This window comes from Tachyglossus aculeatus, chromosome 5, assembly GCF_015852505.1.
Source record: "Tachyglossus aculeatus isolate mTacAcu1 chromosome 5, mTacAcu1.pri, whole genome shotgun sequence".
Classification (NCBI taxonomy): Eukaryota; Metazoa; Chordata; class Mammalia; order Monotremata; family Tachyglossidae; genus Tachyglossus; species Tachyglossus aculeatus.
Genome location: NC_052070.1, coordinates 59,365,027 through 59,391,762, shown reverse-complemented (window position 1 = coordinate 59,391,762; position 26,736 = coordinate 59,365,027). Strand labels below are relative to the sequence as shown.

At 51.5% G+C, this 26,736-nt stretch overlaps 1 protein-coding gene across 1 annotated transcript in view; it reads left to right on the top strand.

The window, feature by feature from the left end:
- LOC119928668 (1-phosphatidylinositol 4,5-bisphosphate phosphodiesterase eta-2-like) overlaps positions 1–26,736 on the top strand; it is a 129,508-nt gene that overhangs the window by 101,452 nt on the left and 1,320 nt on the right. Inside the window, exons 17-23 of the mRNA XM_038747137.1 lie at positions 208–390; positions 3,407–3,514; positions 10,845–10,969; positions 12,135–12,219; positions 12,918–13,064; positions 14,501–14,580; positions 22,858–23,848. Of these exons, the coding sequence (XP_038603065.1) occupies positions 208–390; positions 3,407–3,514; positions 10,845–10,969; positions 12,135–12,219; positions 12,918–13,064; positions 14,501–14,580; positions 22,858–23,848 (1,719 nt within the window). The remainder of the gene's footprint in view (positions 1–207; positions 391–3,406; positions 3,515–10,844; positions 10,970–12,134; positions 12,220–12,917; positions 13,065–14,500; positions 14,581–22,857; positions 23,849–26,736) is intronic.

Below are 26,736 nucleotides of genomic sequence, written 5' to 3'. Positions count from 1 at the left end.
CTCTGCACAAGGAGGCAACCAGTACAGTACACAGTAAGCACTCAATAAATACTGCTAACTGATGAAGGAATGGGGGAGCAGGTGCCCGGAACCATCTCTGTTCCCAGTAAACCTGCTTGGATGCCAGGGGAGCATCCTGCAGTGGCAGTGCCCGTCAGGGTGGAGGACGGAAGCCCACCGGCCATGTCTCCTTTCTTTCCTCTCCAGTCTCCTGCAGCTGGCAGGTGTCTTCGTTCAGCGAGACCCGGGCCCACCAGATCCTGCAGCAGAAACCCGCCCACTACCTCCGCTTCAACCAGCACCAGCTGTCCCGGGTCTACCCGTCTTCCTATCGTGTGGACTCCAGCAACTACAACCCGCAACCTTTTTGGAATGCCGGGTGCCAGATGGGTGAGCTTGGGGGTGGGCCAGGGTAGGGGGAGAGCGGGAGGGACCGCAGCCCTGGACTGGCACTGGAACTTCACCCACCTCCGAAGCGCACGATTCACCCACTGAGGGGCTCTTTTTTCACGGCATTTGTTAAGCTCTTACAACGCCTGTCCACATGTTGTGTGTTGTTGTCCGTCTCCCCCTTCTAGACTGTGAGCCCGTTGTTGGGTAGGGACCGTCTCTATATTTTACCAACTTGTACTTAGTACGGTGCTCTGCACACAGTAAGCGCTCAATAAATACGATTGAATGAATGAATGAATGGCAGGCACCGTTCTAAGCACTGGGGTAGATTCAACATAATCAGGTTGGGCATAGTCCATATCTCACATGGGGCTCACAGTCTTAATCCCCATTTTACAGATGGGGTAACTGAGGCACTGAGAAATGAAGTGGCATGCCCAAAGTCACACAATAGGCAAGTGGCGGAGCTGGGACTAGAACCCAGGTCCTTCTGATTCCCAGGCCTGAGCTCTGTCCACTAAGCCACGTTGCTTCCCCGGGCTCATTATATTGTACTCTTCCAAATGCTTGGTACAGTGTTCTGCACATAGTAAGTGATCAATAAATACCACTGATGGATTGATGATTGATTGAGAGGCCCGCTGAATGTTGCCTCTGAAATGGGAGATAGGAGTGAGCTGGCCTCAGCGTAATAATAATAATAATAATGGAATTTATTAAGTGCTTACTATGTGCAAAGCACTGTTCTAAGCATAGAACAGTACCCTGAATGGTGCAGACTCTAGGATGGTACACACACCTGCTACAGTGCTCAGTATGTAGTAGGCATCCAAAACAATGCTCAGAACATAGTAGGTGCCCAATTCAGTGCTCTGCCCACAGCAGGTGCTTAGTAGAGTGATCTACCCATAAAAGGTGCCCAGGAGAGCATTTCATCCATAGTGTTCATTCGATCATATTTACTGAGCGCTGTGTGTAGAGCACTGTACTAAGTGCTTGGGAGAGTACAATACAATAACACAATATAACAATAACTTCCATCTTCAACCACTCACTCTCCACTGGTTCCTTCCCCTCTACCTTCAAACATGCCCACGTCTTCCCCATCCTAAAAAAAACCCTCTCTTGACCCCACCTCCCCGTCTAGTTATCGCCCCATCTCTCTCCTGCCATTCCTTTCCAAACTCCTCGAACGAGTCGTCTACACCCGCTGTCTTGAATTCCTCAATGCCAACTCTCTCCTCGACCCCCTCCAATCTGGCTTCCGTCTCCTACATTCCACCGAAACTGCCCTCTCTAAGGTCAACAATGACCTCCTGCTTGCCAAATCCAACGGCTCCTACTCTATCCTAATTCTCCTCGGCCTCTCAGCTGCCTTCGACACTGTGGACCACCCCCTTCTCCTCAACACACTATCCAACCTTGGCTTCACAGACTCCGTTCTCTCCTGGCTCTCCTCATCTCTCTGCCCATTCAATTCTCAGTCTCCTTTGCGGGCTCCTCCTCCCACTCCCATCCCCTTACTCGAGGGGTTTCTCAAGGGTCAGTTCTTAGTCCCCTTCTGTTCTCTATCTATACTCACTCCCTTGGTGAACTCATTCGCTTCCACGGCTTCAACTATCATCTCTACGTTGATGACACCCAAATCTACATCTCTGCCACTGCTCTCTCTCCCTCCCTTCAGGCTCCGGTCTCCTCCTGCCTTCAGGACATCTCTATCTGGATGCCTGCCCACCATCTAAAACTCAATATGTCCAAGATTGAACTCCTTATCTTCCCTCCCAAACCCTGCCCTCTCCCTGACCTTCCCATCGCTGTAGACGGCACTACCATCCTTCCCATCTCACAAGCCCGCAACCCTGGTGTCATCCTCAACTGCGCTCTCTCGTTCACCCCTCACATCCAATCTGTCACCAAAACCTGCTGGTCTCACCTCCGCAACATCGCCAAGATCCGCCCTTTCCTCTCCATCCAAACTGCTACCCTGCTGGTTCAATCTCTCATCCTATCCCGACTGGATTACTGCATCAGCCTCCTCTCCGATCTCCCATCCTCCTATCTCTCCCCACTTCAGTCTATGCTTCACACTGCTGCCCGTATCATCTCTGTACAGAAACGCTCAGGGCATGTCACTCCCCTCCTCAAAAATCTCCAGTGGCTACCAGTCAACCTACTCATTAGGCAAAAACTCCTCACTCTCGGCTTCATGGCTCTCCATCACCTCGCCCCCTCCTACCTCACCTCCCTTCTTTCCTTCTACAGCCCAGCCTGCACCCTCCACTCCTCTGCTGCTAACCTCCTCACTGGGCCTTGTTCTCGCCTGTCCCGCCGTCGACCCCCAGTCCACGTCCTCCCCCTGGCCTGGAATGCCCTCCCTCCACACATGCACCAAGCAAGCTCTCTTCCTCCCTTCAAAGCCCTACTGAGAGCTCACCTCCTCCAGGAGGTCTTCCCAGACTGAGCCCCCTCCTTCCTCTCCCCCTCCCCATCCCCCCCCACCCTACCTCCTTCCCCTCCCCACAACACCTGTATATACGTTTGTACAGATTTATTAATCTATTTTACTAGTACATATTTACTATTCTATTTATTTTATTTTGTTAATGATGTGCATCTAGCTTTACTTCTATTTATTCTGATGACACCTGTTCACATGTTTTGTTTTGTTGTCTGTCTCCCCCTTCTAGACTGTGAGCCCGTTGTTGGGTAGGGACCGTCTTTGTATGTCGCCAACTTGTACTTCCCAAGTGCTTAATACAGTGCTCTACACACAGTAAGCACTCAATACAATTGAATGAATGAATGAATGAACAATTCCTGCCCACGATAAGCTTACAGTCTACCCAGAAGAGGGCTTTAGTTACATAGTAGGCACCCAGTACAGTGTTCATCCCACAACAGGCATCCAATACAGTTCTCCTACAGTTGATGGCACCTCAGTATGTAGCGGCAATGACGATGCTGAAGGGCCCAAGCCCTGACTCTGTCCTGAACTCTTCTTTCTCTCCCTCAGTCGCCCTCAACTACCAGTCAGAAGGCAGGATGCTTCAGCTGAACCGGGCCAAGTTCAGTGCCAACGGGAACTGTGGTTACGTTCTCAAACCCAAGTGCATGTGTCAAGGTAACGGGCATGGGTGATGAAAGAAAGGAGGGGGAGTTGCGGCACGGGGGAGACCACCCGATCATCAACTACCCTTGAGCCCCTCTTTCTTCCCTTTCCACCCTCTTCCCCGACTCACACCCTTCCATCATCCCAAGCAAGCTTCCTCCCCATCCCTCCGGCCTCCCTCCCATTGCTCGCTCCCTCCCCACTCAAATCTATCAACCCATTTTCTTTATCGCTTCTTCAAAAGCAACCTCCTCCAGGAGACCTTCCCTGACTGTGTCCTCCCAACTTTAATGATGAGCATCTAGCTTTATTTCTATTTGTTCTGACGACTTGACACCTGTCCACATGTTTTATTTTGTTTTCTGTCTCCCCCTTCTAGACTGTAAGCCCGTTGTTGGGTAGGGACCGCCTCTATATGTTGCCAACTTGTACTTCCCAAGTGCTTAATACAGTGCTCTGCACACAGCGCTCAATAAATACTATTGAATGGATAAATGAATGTTAAGCCCTCTAACATAACTGTGCATTAATGTGCTTATTTGTACTGGATATATCCACTTACACTTATTAATATCCAAGCTCACAAGCCTGTAGCGACTGTATTTTCATTAATGTGTGCTGGCTTCTCTCTCCCTTCAGGCTATGCACTTCTTGAGGGTGAGGATTATGTCTCACGATGCTTCTGTATGTCTCTGAAATGTCTAGCCCAAGATGGCACACCATAGATGCCTTATAGAGAAGTAATAATAATAATAATAATGGTATTAAGCGCTTACTATGTGCCAAGCACTATTCTAAGCCCTGGGGGGATACAAGGTAATCAGGTTGTCCCACATGGAGCTCACAGTCTTAAATCCCCATTTTACAGATGAGGGAACTGAGGCTCAGAGAAGTTAAGTGACTTGCCCAAGGTCACCCAGCAGACATGTGGGGAAGTCAGGATTAGAACCCATGACCGCTGACTCCCAAACCAGGGCTCTTTCCACTGAGCCACATGGTGTAGTGACTAGACCAAGGGCCTGGGAGTCAGAAGGTCATGGGTTCTAATCCTGTCTCTGTCACTTGTCCCCTGTGTGATCTTGGGCAAGTCATTGCCCAGGTGATCTTGGGAAGCAGCGTGGCTCAGTGGAAAGAGCACGGGCTTTGGAGTCAGAGGTCATGGGTTCAAATCCCGGCTCCGCCACTTGTCAGCTGTGTGACTTTGGGCAGGTCACTTAACTTCTCTGAGCCTCAGATACCCCATCTGTAAAATGGGGATTAAGACTGTGAGCCACACGTGGGACAACCTGATCACCTTGTAACCTCCCCAGCGCTTACAACAGTGCTTTGCACATAGTAAGCGCTTAATAAATGCCATTATTATTATTATTATTATTCTCTGGGCCTCAGCTATCTCAGTTGTAAAATGGGGATGAGACTGTGAGCCACTGTGGGACATGGACTGTATCCAACCCAATTTGCTCGAATCCACCCCAGCACTTAGAACAGTGCCTGGCACATAGTAAGCGCTTAACAAGTACCGTAATTATTATTACCATAATTATTATAGTGCGGAGCCCTGCACACACCAAGTGCTCAGTACAGCGCTCTGCATATAGGGAGCACGCCTAGGGCAGGGCTCAGCACAATACTGGGGTTCAGGATTAGTAGTAGCAATGTTTACTGAACAAAGTCTTGGTGCCGTACACTGTACTAAGTGTATGAGAAGGGCAGAATGAAGAAGTGACCTGTTTCCTACCCACAAGATGCTTACCCTCTAAAAGGCGTAGGGAAGCAGCATGGGGCTGGGAGTCAAAGGACCTGGGTTCTAATACCGGCTCCACCACTTGTCTCCTAGGTGATGTTGGTGAAGTCACTTCACTTCCCTGTGCCTGTTACCTCAACTGCAAAATGGGGGTTAAGACCATGAGAAGCAGCGTGGCTCAGTAGAAAGAGTCCGGGCTTTGGAGTCAGAGGTCATGGGTTCAAATCCTGGCTCCGCCAACTGTCAGCTGTGTGACTTTGAGCGAGTCACTTAACTTCTCTGTGCCTCAGTTACCTCATCTGTAAAATGGGGATAATAATAATAATAATAATAATGGCACTCATTAAGCACTTACTACGTGTAAAGCACTGTTCTAAGTGCTGGGGAGGTTACAAGGTGATCAGGTTGTCCCACGTGGGGCTCACAGTCTTAATCCCCACTTTACAGATGAGGTCACTGAGGCACAGAGAAGTTAAGTGACTTGTCCAAAGTCACACAGCTGACAAATGGCAGAGGCTGGATTCGAACCCATGACCTCTGACTCCAAAGCCCGTGCTCTTTCCACTGAGCCATACTGCTTCTCATGAAAACTGTGAGCCCCCAGTGGGACAACTTGATCACCTTGTAACCTCCCCAGTGCTTAGAACAGTGCTTTGCACATAGTAAGCGCTTAACAAATACCATCATTATTATTATTATTATTATGAGCCCCCTGTGGGACATGGACTGGATCCAACTTATCTTGTATCTACCCCAGAGCTTAGTACAGTACCTGGAACATAGTATGTATGCACTTAACAAATACCATAAAAAAGGGAGACAAACATAAGAATACTTAAGGGAATAGTCAGGGACTGTGTCTGTTCATTGTCAGATTGTACTCTCCCAAGCACTTAGTACAGTGCTTTGCACACAGTAAGCTTTCAATAAATACAATTGAATGAATAGTCAAGTTAATTAAATGTTCATTTGAATAAACATAGCTGCTAGAGTGCTGCAGTGGGCTTAAATAATGTCAAAACTACTCGAGTTGGCTGAAGGGGACGATTTGGCTCAAGTCACTGGGAAATGAATCAGGGAAGGCTTGTTGGAGGAAGCGGGATTTTAGAAGGACTCTGTGGGGAGAGCTGGGTTCTGTTGGGCATGGCTAGGGAGAGACTGTGAGCCCACCTTCTAGACTGTGAGCCCACGGTTGGGCAGGGACTGTCTCTATATGTTGCCGACTTGTACTTCCCAAGCGCTTAGTACAGTGCTCTGCACACAGTAAGCACTCAATAAATATGATTGATTGATTGATTGAGAGAGTCCCAAGCTGGGGGAAACAGTGTGAGCGAGGGGTCGGAGGAGGGAGAGTTGAGAATGAGGTAGGATGAGAGGCAGATGGTCGGAGGCAATGGAGATAGTGGGTTGGGGAAGAGCGGATAAAGAGAGCAGAGAAGTACTAGAGCCCAGTCCTGGGAGTCAGAAGGACCTGGATTCTAATCCTGACTCCACCACTTGTCTGCTCTGTGACCTTGGGCAAGTCACTTCACTCCTCTGGCCCTCAGGTCCCTCACCTGTAAAATGGGGCTTAAGACTGTGAGCTCCATGTGGGCTAGAGAAGCAGCGTGGCTCAGTGGAAAGAGCCCGGGCTTTGGAGTGAGAGGTCATGGGTTCAAATCCTGACTCGGCCAATTGTCAGCTGTGTGACTTTGGGCAAGTCACTTCACTTCGCTGGGCCTTGGTTACCTCATCTGGAAAATGAGCCCCCCGTGGGACAACCTGATCACCTTGTAACCTCCCCAGTGCTTAGAACAGTGCTTTGCACATAGTAAGTGCTTAATAAATGCCATCATTATTATTATTATATGGATTGTGTCCAACCTGATTAGCGTGTGACTACCCCGGTACTTATCACAATGCCTGGCACATAGTAAGTGCTGAACAAATACCATCAAAAAACCACAGGACTGAAAGAAACACCCTCCCGCCTCAGATCTGACACTTACAATTACTCTCCACCCCTTCAAAGCCTTACTGAAGGCACATCTCCTCCAAGAAGTCTTCCCAGACTATACCCCCCTTTCCTCATCTCCCTCTCCTTTCTGCATCACCATGACTTGCTCCCTTTGCTCTTCCCCCCTCCCAGCTCCACAGAACTTCGTTAAATATTGGTCATTTATTTATTTGTATTGATGTCTGCCTCCCCCCGGCCCCCCCCAGACTATAAGCTTGTTGTGGGCAAGGAATATCTCTGTTTATTGTTGTATTGTACTCTCCCAAGTGCTTAGTGAAGTGCTCTACACATAGTAAGTGCTCAGTAAATATGACTGAATGAATGAATAGATGAATGAATGAAAGTCAGTAGACACATTTCTTATCCCAACTCCGGTCCCGGGCTAGTCACTCACTGCACTGGGCTTCAGTTTGCTCATCAGCAAAATGGGGAGAATAAGAATCTTGGCCTCTGTGAATCCCCAAGGGATGTCGTGAGGACAGAGTAAGATCGGTAATGTGAAAGCAAGGCACAGAGAAAAGGGAATTCCAGGGAAGACCACCTGTGGAGAGGCTCTCCTCCCAGGAATGGTCCCCCTGTAGCACATCCAATGCCCCCTTGGGGGAAGCATTATCACAGTCACTGGAAAGGGAAGTGTTAGCTCCCCGTGGTTTGTGTTCTGCGTTCATCTTCTTCTCCCTCTTCCCTCCCTATTCCACTCCAAATTGTTCTATGGATTTCCATTCAGTCCCAATCTCTCCCATCCCTCCACTCCCGGCATTAAATTCCTTCTCCTCCTGGACACGGCTGGGAGTGTCCAGGATGGAAGTGTGAGGAACCTCCGGCTCCTGAGATCCCCAGAGTCACTGAGCTGGGTGTCCCCGAGCCCCCAGCAGACCAGCCCACACCTTCCGCTCCTCTGCTACTAACCTCCTCACTGTGCCTCGTTCTCACCTGTCCTGCCGTTGACCCCCGGCTCACGTCCTCCCCCTGCCCTGGAATGCCCTCCCTCCGCACATCCGCCAAGCTAGCTCTCTTCCTCCCTTCAAAGCCCTACTGAGAGCTCACCTCCTCCAAGAGGCCTTCCTAGGCTGAGCCCCCATTTTCCTCTCCTCCTCCCCACCCCCCCGCCCCACCTCCCTCCCCACAGCACCTGTATATATGTTTGTACAGATTTATTACTCTATTTATTTTACTTGTACATATTTACTATTCTATTTATTTTGTTAATGATGTGCATCTAGCTTTATTTCTATTTGTTCCGACGACTTGACACCTGTCCACATGTTTTGTTTTGTTGTCTGTCTCCCCTTCTAGACTGTGAGCCTGTTGTTAGGTAGGGACTATCTCTATATGTTGCAAACTTGTACTTCCCAAGCGCTTAGTCCAGTGCTCTGCACACAGTAAGCGCTCAATAAATACGATTGAATGAATGAATGAATGACTCAATGGGTTTGGAGCTGGTCCCTGCACTCCTCAGCAAGGCAGGTGGTGTGCCTCTGCCTGGCCCGCTAGATCTCTCTGTGCCTTCCTGTCTCTGACCCTGTGCCTATCTCTTTGTTTCTCTGTCTCTTGATGTCTGTGCTTCTATTTCTGGCTCTGTTCCTTTCTCTGTCTCTATGCCTCTGTCTGTCTTTGCCTGCCCGTGTCATCTGCCCCCTGCACCGGCCTATTTTAGAAGCCTGGGCATATATGTCTGTTTGGCTGGGAGATAAATTGACCCCGAAGCAGTTTCCAGGAGCTGGCTGACAGTTGGCCCTTGGAGCAAGCATCTGCAAGGTGTCCCTGGCCGTCATTTATTTATTTATTTATATTCATGTCTGTCTTCCCCACCATCTACACAGTAAGCTCACTGTGGGCAGGGATTGTCTCTCTTTATTACTATATTGTACTTTCCCAAGTGCTTAGTACAGTGCTCTGCACAGAGTATGCTCCCCCTTCTAGACTGTGAGCCCATTGTTGGGTAGGGGCCATCTCTATATGTTGCTGACTTGTACTTCCCAAGCGCTAAGTACAGTGCTCTTCACACAGTAAGTGCTCAATAAATACAATTGAATGAATGAATGGTTGTTCTGTACCCTCCCAAGCACTTAGTAATGATAATAATTGTGGTAGGCACTGTACTAAGCACTGGGGTGGACACAGGCAAATCAGGTTCGACACAAGCCCTGTCCCACACGGGGCTCCCAGTCTCGATCCCCATTTTACAGAATGAGGTAACTGAGTCACAGAGAAGTTAAATGACTTGCCCAAAGCCACATAACGGACAAGTGGAGGAGCCAGGATTAGAACCCATGACCTTTTGACTCCTAGTCCTGTGCTCTATCCACCACATCATGCTGCTTCTATGGATGCAGTAAGCGCTCAATAAATATGATTGAATGAATGAATGTGGGTGTTTCTATCACAGTTGGGAGGTGCCATGCGGCCCACATGATCCTGGACATCTACTTGCTCTCTCTCTCTCTCTCTCTCTCTCTCTCTCTCTCTCTCTCTCTCTCTCTCTCTCTCTCTCTCCCTCCCTCCCTCCCTCTCCCCTCTCTCTTCTATTGCTCTCCCCCCTCCCCTTGTCTGCTGTTTGACCTTAGGTAAGTCATTTAACTTCTCTGTGCCTCAGTTACTTCACCTGTAAAATGGAGTTTAAGACTGTGACCCACATGCAGGACGGGGACTGTGTTCAATTTGATTAGCTTGAATCAACCCCAGTGCTTAGACCAGTGCTTGACACATAGAGAGCACTTAACAAATACCATTATTATTATTACTATTATTATTATCACTTAGAAGAGTGCTTGACACATAGTAAGTATTTAATAAATACAGTAATAAATCTTTATACTCTACTATCTCCCCTAGCTGGTATGTATTTTAATGTTTCTCTCCCCTGCTCAACTATAAGCTTGTCGTGGGCAGGGATCGTGTCTACCAACTCCTTTGTATTGTACGCTGAGGAGCAGCGTGGCTCAGTGGAAAGAGCACGGGCTTTGGAGTCAGAGGTCATGGGTTCAAATCCCAGCTCCGCCAGCTGTGTGACTTTGGGCAAGTCACTTAACTTCTCTGTGCCTCAGTGACCTCATCTGTAAAATGGGGATTAAAACTGTGAGCCCCCCGTAGGACAACCTGATCACCTTGTAACCTCCCCAGCGCTTAGAACAGTGCTTTGCACATAGTAAGCACTTAATAAATGCCATCATTATTACGATTATGAATACCAAATGCCCAAAGACCACGGATTCAAGTGAAGTGGGGACTCAGAAGGGAGAGGGAGCTGGGGAAAAGAGGGCTTAATCATGGAAGGCTTCTGGGGAGGAGATGTGACAGTATGACTTTGAAAGTTGGGAGAGTGGTTATCAGGTGTATATGGAGGGAGAAGGAGTTCCAAGTCACAGGGAGGATGTGGGAAAAGAGTCGGCCACTGAGATGGGGCAGTGAGCAACCTGTCACTAGAAGAGTTATGTGCTTTGCACATAGTAAGCGCTTAACAAATATCATTATCATTATTATTATTATTAAGTGCTCGGTGCACAGTAAGGTCTCACTAAATACCACTGTTTGACCGATCAATTGACCTCCTAGATGTCCCATCCCCACTGGCTCTTGCTTTTTGCCTCTTCCTCCCCCAGGGATCTTCAATCCCAACTCAGAGGATCCACTGCCCGGGCAGCTGAAGAAGCAGTTAGTGTTGCGGATTATCAGTGGGCAGCAGCTGCCCAAGCCTCGGGACTCCATGCTGGGGGACCGTGGAGAGGTGGGTGAGCCGGGCCGGGCTCGAGAGATGCCTGGGGTGTGGGGGAAGTGAGGGCAGCAGGGTTTCCGGTCAGAGCTAGCCAGAAATTTCTCCTGGGGTAGGGGGCTGAGAGGGAGTCTTGGGGTGGCTCTTGGAATTTGGGTCTGAAGGGCCCATAGGGCATGATGGGGGCACTGGAAATGGGTGACCCCAGGTGTGGAGGGGCCAGGCTGAGCCCTCTCAGCTGCCTCAGACACCCCTCTGTGCTCCTGGAGGCCCGGCCGGGCGAGGCAGTGCCGGGAGCAGAGGCCCTACGTACTGGGGCTGTGGTTGCACAAAACAGAGCTGCCCAGAGTTGGTCTATCACTTCCACGTGAATTTTTTCCTCCATGTGCCAGGGAAGTTCCCTGCAGCACAGGCAACTGTTAGGAAAGAAACTCCAATGTAAATCCCACCTGCCCACTCGCTCCCCATCTCCACCAACCAGAATTGCAGTCAGCTAGGTGGTCCTGAACTGGGCAGGCGTCCACTTTCAACAGAGAATCAATCAATCAATCAATCGTATTTATTGAGCGCTTACTGTGTGCAGAGCACTGTACTAAGCACTTGGGAAGTACAAGTTGGCAACATATAGAGATAGTCCCTACCCAACAGTGTGCTCACAGTCTAAAAGGGGGAGACAGAGAACAAAACCAAACATACTAACAAAATAAAATAAATAGAATATGTACAAGTAAAATAAATAAATAAATAGAGTAATAAATATGTACAAACATATATACATATATACAGAGAAGTATGTTTACCCTCTAGACTTTAAGCTCCTTATGGGCAGGGAGCATGTCTACCCATTCTTCTGTATTCTCCCTAGTACTTAGTGCTTAGTACAGTGTTCTGCACACAGTAAGTGCTCAATAAATATCACTGACTGATTTACCCTTAGGACCAAAGGGGTAGGCCAAACCCCCTTTACCCGGTGGGGGGCAGCCCCCTCTGGAGTCCAACTGAGGGAGGCAAGCCATTTGTGGGTCACCTGAGGTCTCCTCAGGGCAGGGTGGCATACGGGTGGCCCTCCCTGGAGTGGGGTGTGGCTGATGTGGTGTCTTATGGCGCCTTTAGGACCAAGGGTCCTGTGGTCCCCCAATGTCTCCCCTTCTCTCTCTCTCTTTCTCTTTCTCTGCTCCAGATCATCGATCCCTTTGTTGAGGTTGAGATCATCGGCCTGCCGGTGGACTGCAGTAAGGAGCAGACTCGCGTTGTCGACGATAATGGTGAGGAGGGGTTAGTTAGTGACGCTCTCCTCCTGCTGCAGCTGGTGGTGGGTGGAGTTGGCCTCCCTCCCATCTAGAGAGTGGGCTGCCCTGGGGACCCAAGCCAGAATGGGGTGTCAGAGGGCCTGCCTGCCCGGGCCAGAGGGAGAGGTCCAAGAGTGCACCGTCCCAAGCTAGAGGGAAAGACACGAAGGTTTGGTCCAGAGGTCCATTTCAGAAGCAGAGACCCTTGTGAAGCAGGTATAATTTGAAGCATTCCCTTCCCCATTAAGCTGGGGGCTCCCTGGCAGCCCCACCCAGAGGCCAAGGGAGAAGCAGAAGAGTTGGTTGCCCAGCCCTTGAATAAGATCATGGGAAAGAGGGAGAACTGTCAACCGTGACCTGTGAAAATCACCACAGACCCAAAGAAGTCAGATAATGAGAGTAAGAGATGTGTAATATCCTCTCTGTCTTCTTTGTATTCCCTGTTTATTTCATTTTCGTGTGATTCCAGGGGAATTGCCACGCCAGAGGAGGGGGAACACCAGAGGAGCTGCAAGGCAGAAGGGGGGTCATGGGGGAGCCAGAGCCGGGCTGATGAGAATTGGGGTGGGAGGTGGGGAAGGGGCCAGAAGAGCCATTCGCCTAGGGGCATGGTTTAGAGGTCACACCCCTGAGTTGGGAGGGATGGCTCAGGCAGCCCCATTCCCCTCCCTTAGGCTTCAACCCAATGTGGGAGGAGACCCTGGTGTTCATCGTGCACATGCCTGAGATCGCTCTGGTCCGCTTCCTGGTGTGGGACCATGACCCCATTGGCCGCGACTTCATCGGGCAGAGGACGCTCGCCTTCAGCAGTATGATGCCAGGTGAGGCCCACTCTGCCACCCCTGCCTGGGCCCGGCCCTTGACCTAGAGCCTCATTAGTCCCCTCTCCCCTCCCAGCTCTCCAATTTCTTGTTGTCTCCATCACCGCTGGGTCTTTTTCACATCGAAGTGCTCTGTTCTTGTAAGTGGCGTTTCAGATCTCTGCACTGTGCTGTTGGTCAGGTTGGCTATGCCCCTATAAACATTGTTTTAGCCCTCCATCCTGCCCTTCTCCTTCCTGAAGGGCTCTGGGCCTGTTGTTCCTGAAGCCAACAGCAGTGTGACAGCCTTGCTTCTTCTCCAGAGAGGCTGATTTTCTTTCAGTCCGGTCCCGGCAAAAACAGCCTCAGCAGCTTCCCTTTTAGGGGGCATTTTTTCCATACAAGTTCAGACCTGACTTGGATCCCTGCTCCTTGGTGTCTGGCTTCCGGGGCCAAACACTTCACCTAGGTCTACACTTGCACATTCGATGGATAATTCAGGCTCCCCAAAATACACACCTTGGCACCAATAAACTGGGGATTTAGGGCAAAAATGCATCACTCTGGGGGCTAAAAATGTCCAGATAAATTGCTGTTGTAGACAGACTTTTGGGAACTGGTGGCTCCAAGGTGTTTTTGAGGGTGAAAGGGGGCAGGCCGGGGTGAGGGGCCTCCCCACTCCCACATGCACTCTCTCTCCCTCCGTCCATCTCTCTGGCCGTGTCTCTAGTGTCCCTGTGTTTGTACAGACTAAAGAGGGGTCAGTGAAGTGTGGGGGTCAGCCCAAAGGCCTCAGAGTCCCCGCCAAAGCCGGGAAAGCTAGAACAGCCCCACTGGCCCATACAATGTCGGTCACAGTCACTAGTGAAATTAGTAAAAAAAAAAAAATGGTGTCTACGGACTACAGCGATAATGGGAATGGGCCTGGGACTGAACTCTTAAAGAGCAACTGCCTTTCAGAGTGATGGGGAAGGCTAACAGACCAGGTAGATCACTAGAATCAAGAAGGAGAGAGAGAGGGAGGGAGAGAGAAGGAGGAAAAAAAAGATTTTCTTGGCTCCAGCAAGACTTTGGGGTTACCTTATTTAGTAATTCTTTCCTACCTGCTCTGCTCAGGATAGGGACCCAGTAATCATCCTGCAAGGAGATGGGCAGCAAGAGAGGTTTGAGTTAGGCATAAGGAAGAACTTCCTGATCATCAAGATACAGTGGTGCCTGAGTGTCTTTGAGAAAATCAATCAATCAATCAATCGTATTTATTGAGCGCTTACTGTGTGCAAAGCACTGTACTAAGCGCTTGGGAAGTACAAGAAAAGTACAAGTACAAGAAAAGAGGAGGCGGTCATCCACCTTGCATGATTCTGAGGGAGGGGAGGGAGCCGACCTGTCTGGAGGCAGGGGGATGGACCCGATGACCCCTGGAAGCCTCCACACAGCCCCCCGGCTTTGCATTCCAGGCTACCGGCACGTCTACCTGGAGGGGATGGAAGAGGCGTCCATCTTCGTTCATGTAGCAGTCAATGACATCTGTGGTAAGGTGAGTGCCCGCAGAGCCAGCAAGAAACGTCAGTGCCCTGTGGGCAGGTAACACTACCCAAGCTGCAGGCACCCATCATCAACGCTTCTGGGAGAGGCCTCTGGACTCCAGTCCTGAGCCAGACTGGGCTCTTCCTGGAAAATCTTGGTTCGAGCCGAGTACCCCTCTGCCCCCACCCCTGAAATTTGACCTAGCAGAGGGGAAATCCTGGACCTGCTTTGTTCTGGGTTGGGAGTGTGTAGGTTGGGAGTGTGTACCCTAGCAAAGCACCGCCCCCCCACCCCCACCCCCAACACACACATGTGCTGAAGATTGAGTTCTGCAGCAGAATGGCTGGCCAAGATCTTGGAAGAAAGAGCCATCTCCCCTTCACCCCGACCCCAGCCCTCCAGGAAAGATCAGCCCCCTCCCTAGCTGAGCCCACCCCCCCCCCTCTCTCCTTTCCTTCTTCCTCCCAATGTCGTGGCTGGGTGGGTGGGCTGGAAGGGGCTGACCAGCAGTGACAGATTGGGACTGGGGAGACTGAGTGGGGCAGCAGGGGGAAACTCCTGGCCCACAACGAAGGAGGAGTGGGCTCATGGCCTAGCTGTGGAAAGAGCCCCGGCCTGGGAGACAGAGGATGTGGGTTCTAATCCCGGCTCTGCCACTTGCTGTGGGGACTTGGGCAAGTCACTTAACTTCTCTATGCCTCAGTTATGTCATCTGTGAAATGGGGGTTAAAACTGTGAGCGTTGTGTGAGTCATGGACTGTCTCCAACTGATTAGCTTGTATCTACCCCAGCACTTAGTACAGTGCCTGGCACATGGAAAGTGCTTAACAAATGCCACTAAGAAAGAATCAATCATTATCTACTTGAGGGCCTGCTGGGTGCAGAGTCCTGCACTAAGTGCTTGTAAGTGTTCATTAGAGGTAAAAGATATGATCCCTGTCCCCAAGGGGTTTACAATCTAACAGGGGAGACAGACAAAAAATAATTTTCAAATCGGAGGAGGGAATGCTAAAACAGAATCTACAGATTGACATAAACAAAAGGCGAGATTGCATGCAAAAGTGTTAAGGCGTTGCTGAACTTTTGGGATGCTGTTAGGAAGGAAGTGTTCTGCAGGGAGGGAAAAAAGTAATTGGGAAATGCCAAGTGGAGAAGGTGGGATTTCAGAAAGATTTTGAAGATGGGAGAGCTGTGGACTGGAAGGAGAAGAGTTCCAGGCAGGAGAAGCAGGGCCAAGAGTTGGAGGCAGGAGAATTGAAAACAAGACACATGGAGAAGGTGAACTTAGGAGGAATGAGGAGTGTGAGCGGGGGTCAAGGAGGAGAAGAGGGCAGAGAAGTAAAAGGGTGAGAACTGGCAGAATGGCTTAAAGCCAGTGGTCAAGAGTCTGTAAGGTGAAGACAGATGAGTAACCATTGGAAGTATTTGAAGAGTGAGGAGATTTGGGCAGAGTGATGATTTAGAAAGATGACCCAAACAGCTGAGTGAGTTAGAAGCTGGAGGCTGGTGAACAGGCTGTTACAGTAATCGAGTTGGGACGTGGTAAGTACCTGGACACAGGGGCATGGCTGTTTAGATGAAGAGGAAAAAACAGATCCAGGAAATGTTTTGGAGGAAAAACTGGGAAGACTTTAGCAGCAGGCTGGATGGGACAGCTGAGGGAGAGGGAGGAAGAGAGGAACCTAAGCTGGTGTGGGTCAGTACATAATATAATAATAATAATAGTGATAATAGTGATATTTGTTAAGCACCTACAATGTGCCAGGCTCGGTACTAAGCACTAGGGTGGATACAAGCAAATCAGGTTGAACAGTGTCCCTGCCCCACAAGGGGCTCACAGTCTTAATTCCCATTTTACAGATGAAAGAAAGGAGGCACATAGAACTGAAGTGAATTACCCAAGGTTACAGAGCAGAAAAGTGGTAGAGCTGGAATTAGAACCCAGGTCCTTCTGACACCCAGGCGCAGGCACAGGGTCAGGCAGCAAGGCTGAGTTGGTGGACTGGCATGAATTATTTGGGCCTTGCCTGGCTGTGGGTTGGAGGGAGGGCTTTTTTAGTTTAGAGGCAACTTAACTATGTTTGAAGGCAGGGACTGGAGCCATCCACAAGGGAAAGATTCACGGTGATCATTAAAGTGGGGAGATCGGGAGGAGCAAGTGTTTCTAGCAACACAATTTCCCTGGCCCCACCCCTCGCAAAACCAAGTGACTTGTGCATTAGGGCAACACCCCAGCACACAAGTGGCAAAGCCAGGTCCTTCTGACACCCAGGCCCACGTTCTATCCACCAGATCTCGCAACTGTTCAGTTCCCCTCTGAAACTTTCAAGAAATACGATCCCTGCCCTCAAGGAGCTTACAGCCTAGTCGGGGAGACAGACATTTAAAGAGCTGACAGGTAGGCAGGAGGAAAGAGGTTAAAGATATGGACTTAAGTGCTACCAGATATGTGGGTGTCTGTGGTGGTGGGAGGAGAGGGGTGAGCACATGGACTGGTGGAAAGAATACAGGCCTTGGAGTCAGGGGACCTGGATTCTAATTCCAACTCTGCAACTTGCCTACTGTGGGATCTTGGGCAAGTCCCTTAACTTCTCTGGGCCTCAGCTTCCTCATCTGGAAAATGGGAATTCAATCCCTGTTTTCCCTCCTCCTTAGACTGTGAACCCAAAGAGGAGCATGGACTGTGTCCCACGTGATTAACTTGTATCTACCCCAGCAGTTAGAACAGTGCTTGATAGAGGAAATGCTTAGCAATCGTTGTTGTTATTATTATTATTATGAGCTAAGGTGATGTGGAAGTTTTGAGTTACAAAAGGCCAGGAATAGGGTGGGGAGATCCTCTTCAGGTAGGACGGACTGAGCTAATAATATGCTGGTGTCCAGTCTCCCCTAGTGTCCTGGTGGTCCTGCCCAGGACTGGGAGAGTGAAACTTGGGCTGACTAGGCTGAGGACGATCGGGTGCAGGGGGATGCTACTCAGGGACTGAAGGGCCCTGACCATTTTGAAACTGCCTGATGATAAATATTTATGGTGAAGCCCAAATAATCCAGGGGTCCCAGAAACAGGGTGAGACATCCTTTGACTTTCTCTCTGCCCTTCCGGCCTGAGCTCCTCCGTTGTTTTAATGAACTTGGTCACCACTGTCAGTGTTTGTTAATTCATTCATTCATTCAATCGTATTTATTGAGCGCTTACTGTGTGCAGAGCACTGTACTAAGCGCTTGGGAAGTCCAAGTTGGCAACATATAGAGACGGTCCCTACCCAACAGCAGGCTCACAGTCTAGAAGGGGGAGACAGACAACAAAACAAAACATATTAACAAAATAAAATAAATAGAATAAATATGTACAAATAAAATAGAGTAATAAATACGTACAAACATATATACATATATGCAAGTGCTGTGATGGGGGAAGGAGGTAAGGTGGGGGGATGGGGAGGGGGAGGAGGGGGAGATGAAGGAGGGGGCTCAGTCTGGGAAGGCCTCCTTGAGGAGGTGAGCTCTCAGTAGGGCTTTGAAGGGCAGAAGAGAGCTAGCTTGTTGAATGCCCACCAAGTGCAGAGCGTGGTCTTAGGTGGGGAGCATCATCATCATCAATCGTATTTATTGAGCGCTTACTGTGTGCAGAGCACTGTACTAAGCGCTTGGGAAGTACAAGTTGGCAACATATACAGACAGTCCCTACCCAATAGTGGGCGAGCAGAACTAAGACCTGCTCCCTATCTTAGAGGACAGTGTAATGGGGGAGGTAGGCGAACACAAACTGCCAGACCAGGCATAAATTAGGAAAAAGAGAAAAATTGCAAACAAAAGTCACATATAAATGTAAGCTGGGAAACAAGTCAACAGATGGATATTCCTTTGAGAACCTGACTAGGAAGAAGGTGGGAGTAAGGGGGCATTGTCAGTGAGGAGAGTTTGTGTTGCTAAGTGTGCATTAGTCCCCTTACCACCACCCCGGTGCCCCCCAGGCCTACTTCTGGTTTTGGTGTCTTCACTGTCGACCTGGGGTAGTCAAGGCCTGTGTACTCACTGTGGGTCTGGGACAACCTTGGGTAGGTGTCATCGCTGTGGGCCTGGGAAGCCCAGGATAGTGTCAACTGTGGGCCTGGGGAGGACTGGACCAGCATCCTCGCTGTGGGCCTGGATCAGCCTCGGGCGGCCCGGACTGTAGTCAGCGCCGGGGGCCCCGGCAGCCCGGGCCAGTGTCATCACTGTGGATAACGGGGACATTCCAGGCCAGTGTCATCACTGAGGCCTGGAGCAGCCTGGGCCAGTGGCATTGCTGAGGGGCTAAAACAGCCTGGACCGGTGTACTCACTGTGGGCCTGGGGCACGGCGTCCTCAATGTGTGCTTGGAGCATTCATTCAATCATTCATTCAATCGTATTAATTGAGCGATTACTGTGTGCCAGAGCACTGTACTAAGCACTTACGATTCAGCAATAGAGAGACAATCCCTGCCCACACTAGGCTTACAGTCTAGAAGCGGGGAGGCAGACTTCAAAACAAGTAAACAGGCATCAATATAAATAGAATTATAGATATATGCACATCCAAACAAGTAAATAGGGATCAATATAAATAAATAGAATTATATATATATGTATATACATATTTACATAAGTTCTGGGGGGGTGGGAAGAGGGGAGGAAGGACAAAGGGAGTGAGTCGAGGTGATGCAGAAGGGAGGGGGAGCTGAGAAAAAGGGGGGCTCAGCCTGGGAAGACCTCTTGGAGAAGGTAAGCTTTCAGTAGGGTTTTGAAGGGGGGACAGTGAATGGCAGATTTGGAGAGGCAGGACATGGGCTTACGCTGGAGTCATTGCTGTGGGCCTGGGGCTGCCTGGACCAGTGTAATTGCTGAGGGCCTGGGGCAGCAAAGGCTGGTGTGGTAGCTTTGATCTTGGGGACAGCTTGGGGACCTGGGGCAGCCTGGTCAGGTGTCACCACTCTGGGCCTGAGGCAGCTCATGCTGGTGTCCTTGCTATGGGCCCGGGGCAGTCCGGGACAGTGTCTTTGCTATGGGCCTGGGGCATCCCAGGCTGGTGTCCTTGTTATGCACCTTAGGAAGCCGAGGTCAGGGTCATTGCTGAGGGCCTGGGACAGCCCAGGCCGGTGATATCACTGTGGGCCTGGAGCTCCTGGGACGGTTTCACTGCTGTGATCTGGGGCAGCCTGGGCCAGTATCATAGTGGGCCTAGAGTAGTCTGAGCTGCTGTCATTGCTGTGGGCCTGGGGCAATCTGGGCCATCTGTTGTCTGCTTGACCACTGACTGGTATCAGTCAAAGAGGTGAGGGAAGAGGAGTCCTTGCAATTTTGCTTTCTTTGCCCCAACCTTACCCTCCCCTCTCTCCTCATCCCCCGTTACACCCCCACCCCCACCCCTTCACCTGGGGTCTCTGCCTCACCAGAATGCCCCCAGGGGAACCCTCGAAAGTGTGGTCCCAAGCACGTGGCCATGGGGACCCCTGCTGAGCCCGAGGAGACACCCCCGGACGGCCTGTGTTATGGATGACTCTGGTCTGGGCAGTGGTCCCTGAGCCAAGGGGGTGGTCTGCATGTTTGGGGCAGTGGGGATGTCCCTTCCGGGAGGGCTTTTCCTAAATGTTGTCTCTATGTGTCTTCCGGCAGTGTGAGCGTGTGTGTGTGTGTGTGTGTGTGTGTGTGTGTGTGTGTGTGTGTGTGTGTGTCCCGCAGGTTTTCCGGCATCTCTAGGTGTGCGCGCCTGACCTGTCCGAGCCGTGGCCGCCGTCTCACGTGCCTCTGTTCTGTCTGTTTGGTATTACAGCGGACCTCCCTGTGCCCCCCCGTGTGTTTTTAGCTGCAGAACAGGGCTAGCGGCTCCGGAGGTACCCCCGGCTTGCCTCGGAGTGAGCACGCCGCCCTTACGCCCGCCCTTACACCCTCCCACCCGCATGCCTCAGACCCTCCTCATTAGCATCGCCGCGTCCGAATAGCATTTCGCCAACTCAACTCATGCGACATGGATTGTGACATTACTCAGTGAAAAAGCCACCCCCCAACACACACACCCCACACCCCATTTACAAAGCAGATCCAAGATCAAGGCAAAACTCTTCATTCTCTTGGCCCGATCACCTCTCCCCCATTCCCAACTCCCCCCCCCCAACCTCCCTGGTGCTCCCATATACAAGGGTGGTGTTATTTGTTAAGCACTTATCATGTGTCAAGCACTGGGCTAAGCGCTGGGGTAGATATAAAATAATCAGGTTGGGCATAGGCCCTGTCCCACACGGGGCTCACCGTCTTAATCTGCATTTTACAGATGAGGTAACTGAAGCGCAGAGAAATGAAGTGACTTTTGGGTTGGAGGATGGACCATGGGAATCCTGTGGCTCCCCAGCCCTACTCCTATTCCAGTCTTTCCCTTGTCTTCCTGATGCTTAGATCAGACTGGTGAGGCACTCAGCCCAAGACCCAAAGCCCTCAGGCCAGGGTTCCGGGAGCCATCATGTCCATCCTGGATCTGCTTTAAAATGGGTTCTCAGGGCTCCCTCAGACCAAATATGCACTGAATTTGGGATCTTGAATCATCCCCTGGATTCAAGCGGGATTCCTCAGCCCTGACTGCTTCCACCCTGAAGCGGAGGTGGGAGGAGGGCCTCCCCTGGGGACCTGATGTCATCATTTCCCATCCCACCCATGGGTTAACTTAATTCTGGTGGAATTTTCTGTGTGTGTGTGTGTGTGTGTGTGTGTGTGTGTGTGTGTGTGTGTGTGTGTGTGTGTGTGTGTACGTGTGTTTGTATGCTGTTTATAGACAAGTCTATACAGAGGTCATGGTTTGCGGTGCAGGGAATTACAGCCGGGTGGGAGGGGACATTTTATAAGCCAGATTTTGCTCTTTCTGAATCTGCAAGCGCTGACGACAATACTGGTTACTTTCCTCTTCTAGCAGTAACTTGGGGATTTGCCCACTTGTGCCAGCCGATCGTGGCTCCACACTGATTTCCTGGGTTTCCGACCCTCCTTCCCTCCGGGTTAATTTCTTCACAGACTGGCCACTGAGGCTCCCACAGGCCCATGGTTTGCAAACTGCTCTCCCCGTGTGGCATAGGGGCTGAGGGGAGGGGAGAGAGGGGGGTGGGTCCAAGCAGCCTGGCATGGCAGGATGAGGTCATTGTCATTATCCCGGGGGGAAGGGGAGATGGATGGAAGTAAGCCTCATCTCCCCAGAGGTCATCTTGTCCAGCCCGCTGCCTCCAGCATATTTTTAAGATAATTCATGGGCAAGTATTGGGAGGAGGGAGTTGGAGGAGAATTCATGAGGAAGGGGAGAATCCATCAAAAGCTCCCTGGGACCTAGGCCCCAATCTCTCCAGGTTGGAGGATGAGGGGGCAAAGGGAGGAGCTTAGTGCTTGGCTTTGCCGGGGCACTAGACAGCAGACACCCATAGGTCGGGGTCACCCAAACAGTCCTGCCTCCTCCCTCCCCCAACCCTTTCAGTGCCCCAGGAGAGGCTGACAAATGCCTTCAGGATGCCTTGCGTTTGCCTAGTGAAGCGCTGTATGGCTCAAGGGGGCTGGGAAGTTGGAAGAAGGCCAGAAGAGAGCCATTCCTTTGCACTGTGTGCCCTCAGTTTAGATCCACACAACACAGTCTGAGGGCCCTGCAGGGCTGACCGACACTTGGAGTGGGGTAAGGGGCCGAGCGGAGTCTACCTTGATCTCGGGTGGAAAATTCTGGCAAAATGGAACCCCCTCCCCTGCCTCAACTTCTTTCTCCCTGGGGCCTAGACCCGGGTAGGGGCAGGAGGAGGTGTAGACCGATTCCCGTGAACAAGGCAGTTGTGGGGTGGAATTAAGCACCCTCCCCAAGAGGCCTGGGCTGGAACAGAGGTTGGCCTTCTTAAGCCAAAACATTTTTCCAGAAGAGCCAGCGAGGCCCCTCTCCCCACCCAAGCACGCTCGGCCTGCAGGAAGGAGCCGCCAGGCAGACGGAGGTGACGACTTCTTCCTCCCTGGCGACTTTTCCTAAGCCCCGTCGGGAGTGCAGGGCCCTGGTGTTGGGGAGAGAGAGCAGGCCAGCTGCTCTTCCCGACTCTCCACCATGGACATTGCCAGTGGCCCCATTGCCACTATCCCCTCACGGACCACTCCAGGAAAGTGGCACTACCGGAGCAGATGGGGGCCGAGGGCATCGCCAGGTTGCGGGGGCCTGGGGCCGAACCTCCGTCACCCTCCCAGGACCCGAGAGGGTGCGGGGGCGGCGGGGAGAGCCCGGCAGCCTCCTGTTAGGTGGTCTTCTCCTTCTCTTGCAGGCCAAGCAGGCCCTGGGCCTAAAAGGGCTGTTCCTCAGAAATCCAAAGCAAACCTCTCTCGACAGTCCTGCTGCTGGCCAGCCCCATCACAGGCGCACTATTAACAGCCACCTCCTCCGGCGGACGGCCAGCGCGCCCGCCAAGAGCCAGAAGAAGGACAAGAAGGGGTCCCCAGAGACCGCCTTGGACGCCAGAGAGCCCAGCACCGACGGGGCCGACCACGGCTCCGACCAGGCCTCGGTCCCACGCTTCGACGCGGACCCCGAGGGCCCGGCTCCCGAGGCCCCCACCGTGGGGGCCAGCAGAGGGGTCAAAGGTAAGGCCTTGGGTCCAGGGGAGGGCCCTGCCCTGACCGAGCCCCCGCCCCGGTTTGCTGACCAGGGCCAGGGCTGGGGGGCACCGAACGAGGGGCCCGACGGCCCGGCCCCCTGCGCTTTGGACAGCTGCGGGCGCATCAGCCTGGCCGGCCACTGCATTAGATGCGTGATCGGATGTGGCGACGGCCCAGACCAGGACTGCAGGTGGAGCGAGCTGAAGGTCGGACCTGGGGCCGGACCGGAGGCCGGGGAGGTTGGGCAGGGCGCTGAGAGGCAGGAGCCCCAGCCCCGGGGAATCCACCAGCAGCCCGAGCGGCTGGCAGACTGGCCGGCTCGCCCACCCGGGCCCCTCGCCACCAGCCCCCCACCAGGCCCACGCCCGGGCAAGAAGAGCAGCGACTCCGGAGGCCCGGTGGGGCGAGGCTCCCTGCGGCCCCGGTGGCCGGGCCCACCCGCCGGTCGGTTCGGCAGCACCATCAACTTGGTGGTGGGTGGCGGCTGTGGCTCCGTCTCCTCCGACTCCAGCAGCGTGGAAAGTCTGGGGGGCCCCCAGCCCCCGCCGGGCTGGCCTGAGAATTCCCGAAGGCAAGCGGGGACCCTTCAGAGGGAAATGAACGCCTTGTTCATTCAAAAACTGGAGGAGATTCGAAGTAAATCCCCTCTGTTCTTTGCTGGTAAGGCCGGACTTTCTCCCTGCCTCCTGCCCCTCCACAGCCTCCGCATCACGTCCTGTGTCGCCAGTGTCCCGGGACCCCCTAGCCCGACCTGCAGGGCTTGTGGCTTGGGACTTGTGCTGCGTCTCTCATTCTTGTTCATTGTAGTGGTCATCCTTTGCTGCACATTTCTGCCTTTTATTCGCTCCCCCTCTTTTTTTTCCTATTCGCTTACTCAGACCGCTCTAGAGGCAGCCAACCCATTCCCCCCACCCCTGTCCTCCCTTGCCTCCCTCGGTTACCTCTCCCGCCTCCTGTGCAACCTAAATTTTCATGGCATTCCTGCCCTGGAAACTCGTGTGCCTTCCGATTAACCAACCAGGGTCCTGGGGTAGGGGTGGGACCCCTGGAACATTCCATCGTCACCCCCTTTCCTCTCCCCTACCCCACATTCCTCCTGAAAGGCACAGACAAAGCCATGACAATTGGAGGTTTGGAAGGAAATTGTGAACTGTCTCCTTAATAAGAACCAAAAAAGCCATTTTCAGTCTGGGGGAAATACAAATTTTGCCATTTCTGCCCCTCCCTTTCCAACCCTCGCCTCTTGAGTGAAGGAAAGAGATGGATCCCTCTCCCATTAATTCTTGTCGGTAGGCCTTGGTTGAGAGACTGAGGCTTCCAGAACTGTAGGCAGATGGTGGGATTTTTTTTTAATGACCTTGAAATCAATCCATCAATGGACCTTACTGAGCGCTCACTTGGTGCAGAGCACTGTACTATATGCTTGGACAACACAATGAAAAGACAAGGTGATTATTTTAGCTTCCAATCCTAAGGTTGCACTGTCGCCACCAAGAGTGCTTAACGAGTGCCATCATTATTATTATTATTGTAACCTCCCCAGCGCTTAGAACAGTGCTTTGCACAGAGTAAGCGCTTAATAAATGCCATTATTATTATTTCTAGGCTGTGAGCCCTTCTAGACTGTGAGCCCACTGTTGGGTAGGGACCATCCCTATACGTTGCCAACTTGTACTTCCCAAGCGCTTAGTACAGTGCTCTGCACACAGTAAGCGCTCAATAAATACGAATGAATGAATGAAAGAAGCAGCCCAGGATTTGAACCCCCAGGACCAGCTGGCCTCTAAGGAGATAAGACTTTTCAGAAATTTTCAGTTGGTGTAGCCCAAGAGGCCCGAATGCCTCTGGGACTCCGACTGTGTCTCTGGCCCTCACCTGTATGTTCCGGGTTCGATGCAGTGAGTGGCCTTGCCCCTCTGCCCCCAGAGCTTTGAGACATGAGACTTAGCCCTCAGAGCTGGTACTTAATCATAATAATAATAGTATTTGTTAAGCGCTTATTATATGATACAAGGTGATCAGGTTGTCCCACGTGGGGCTCACAGTTTTAATCTCCATTTTGCAGATGAGGTAACTGAGGCCCAGAGAAGTTAAGTGACTTGCCCAAAGTCACACAGCTGACAAGCAGCGGAGCCGGGATTAGAACCCATGACCTCTGACTCGCAAGCCCGGGCTCTTTCCACTAAGCCACACTGCTTCCAGACTGAGCAATTCCCCGGACTGGAGCATGGCCTGGGCTGGGATCCCCTGGGGCCATAGTGTGAGACCCACTTGGGCTCTCTGGCCTGAAGCCTCCAGCCTGTCTTGGAAGACATCACAATCGCCCTCCATGGCCCCGGGGAAGGCGCCACGCAGTTTGTGGTGTAATAATAATCATTATGGTATTTGTTAAGTGCTTTCCATGTGCCAGGCACTGTTATAAGCACTGGGGCAGATCCAAGCTAATCGGTTCGTACACAGTCCCTGTCCCACATATGGCTCACAGGTTTAATCTCCATTTGGTAGATGAGGGAACTGAGGCCAGTGAAGTGATTTGCCCAAGGTCACCCAGCAGACAAGTGGCAGAGCTGGAATTAGAACTCATGATCTTCTGACTCCCGGCCCGTGCTCCATCCACGGGGTTCAGAGTCCTTGCGGACACGTGGTCGCGGTCCCTGTCCATTCGGGCTCGAAGACTTAGAACACAGTAAGCGCTTAATAAATGCCATTAAAAAAAGAAAAGCCTGGGGACAGTCAGGGACTGGGGATCGGTCGGCCGGCGCTAACTGACCTTCCTCGTGAACGAGTGTTGGCCGGGAATGGCCACTGGGCCTCTGGTCGGACGAACTCCCTCCCCCCTGCCAGAGAAGGGGTCACCTTTGCTCTCCCATTCATTCATTCAATCGTATTTATTGAGCACTTACTGTGTGCAGAGCACTGTACTGAGCGCTTGGAAAGTACAACACAGCAATAGAGACAATCCCTTTTAGACTGTGAGCCCACTGTTGGGTAGGGACTGTCTCTATATGTTGCCAATTTGTACTTCCCAAGCGCTTAGTACAGTGCCCTGCACACAGTAAGTGCTCAATAAATGCGATTGATGATGCCCACAACGGGCTTACATCTAGAGAGGGGGAGATGGACATCAAAACAAGTACACAGGCATCAATATAAATAGAATTACAGATAGATGTTGCCGACTTGTACTTCCCAAGTGCTTAGTGCGGTGCTCTGCACACAGTAAGTGCTCAATAAATGACTGACTGAATGAATGAATATATTCATATTCATTCAATCGTTTTTATTGAGCACTTAATTATGTGCAGAGCATTGTACTATACATATACGGGCTGTGGGGTAGGGAGGGGGCAAGAGCCAAGGGATTCAGTCTTTTTTTTTTTGATGGCATTTATTAAGCACTTACTATGTGCAAAGCACTTCTCTAAGCGCTGGATAATAATCGCATTTGTTAAGCTCTTGCTATGTGCAAAGCACTGTTCTAAGCGCTGGGGAGGATACAAAGTGATCAGGTTGTCCCATGTGGGGCTCACAGTCTTAATCCCCATTTT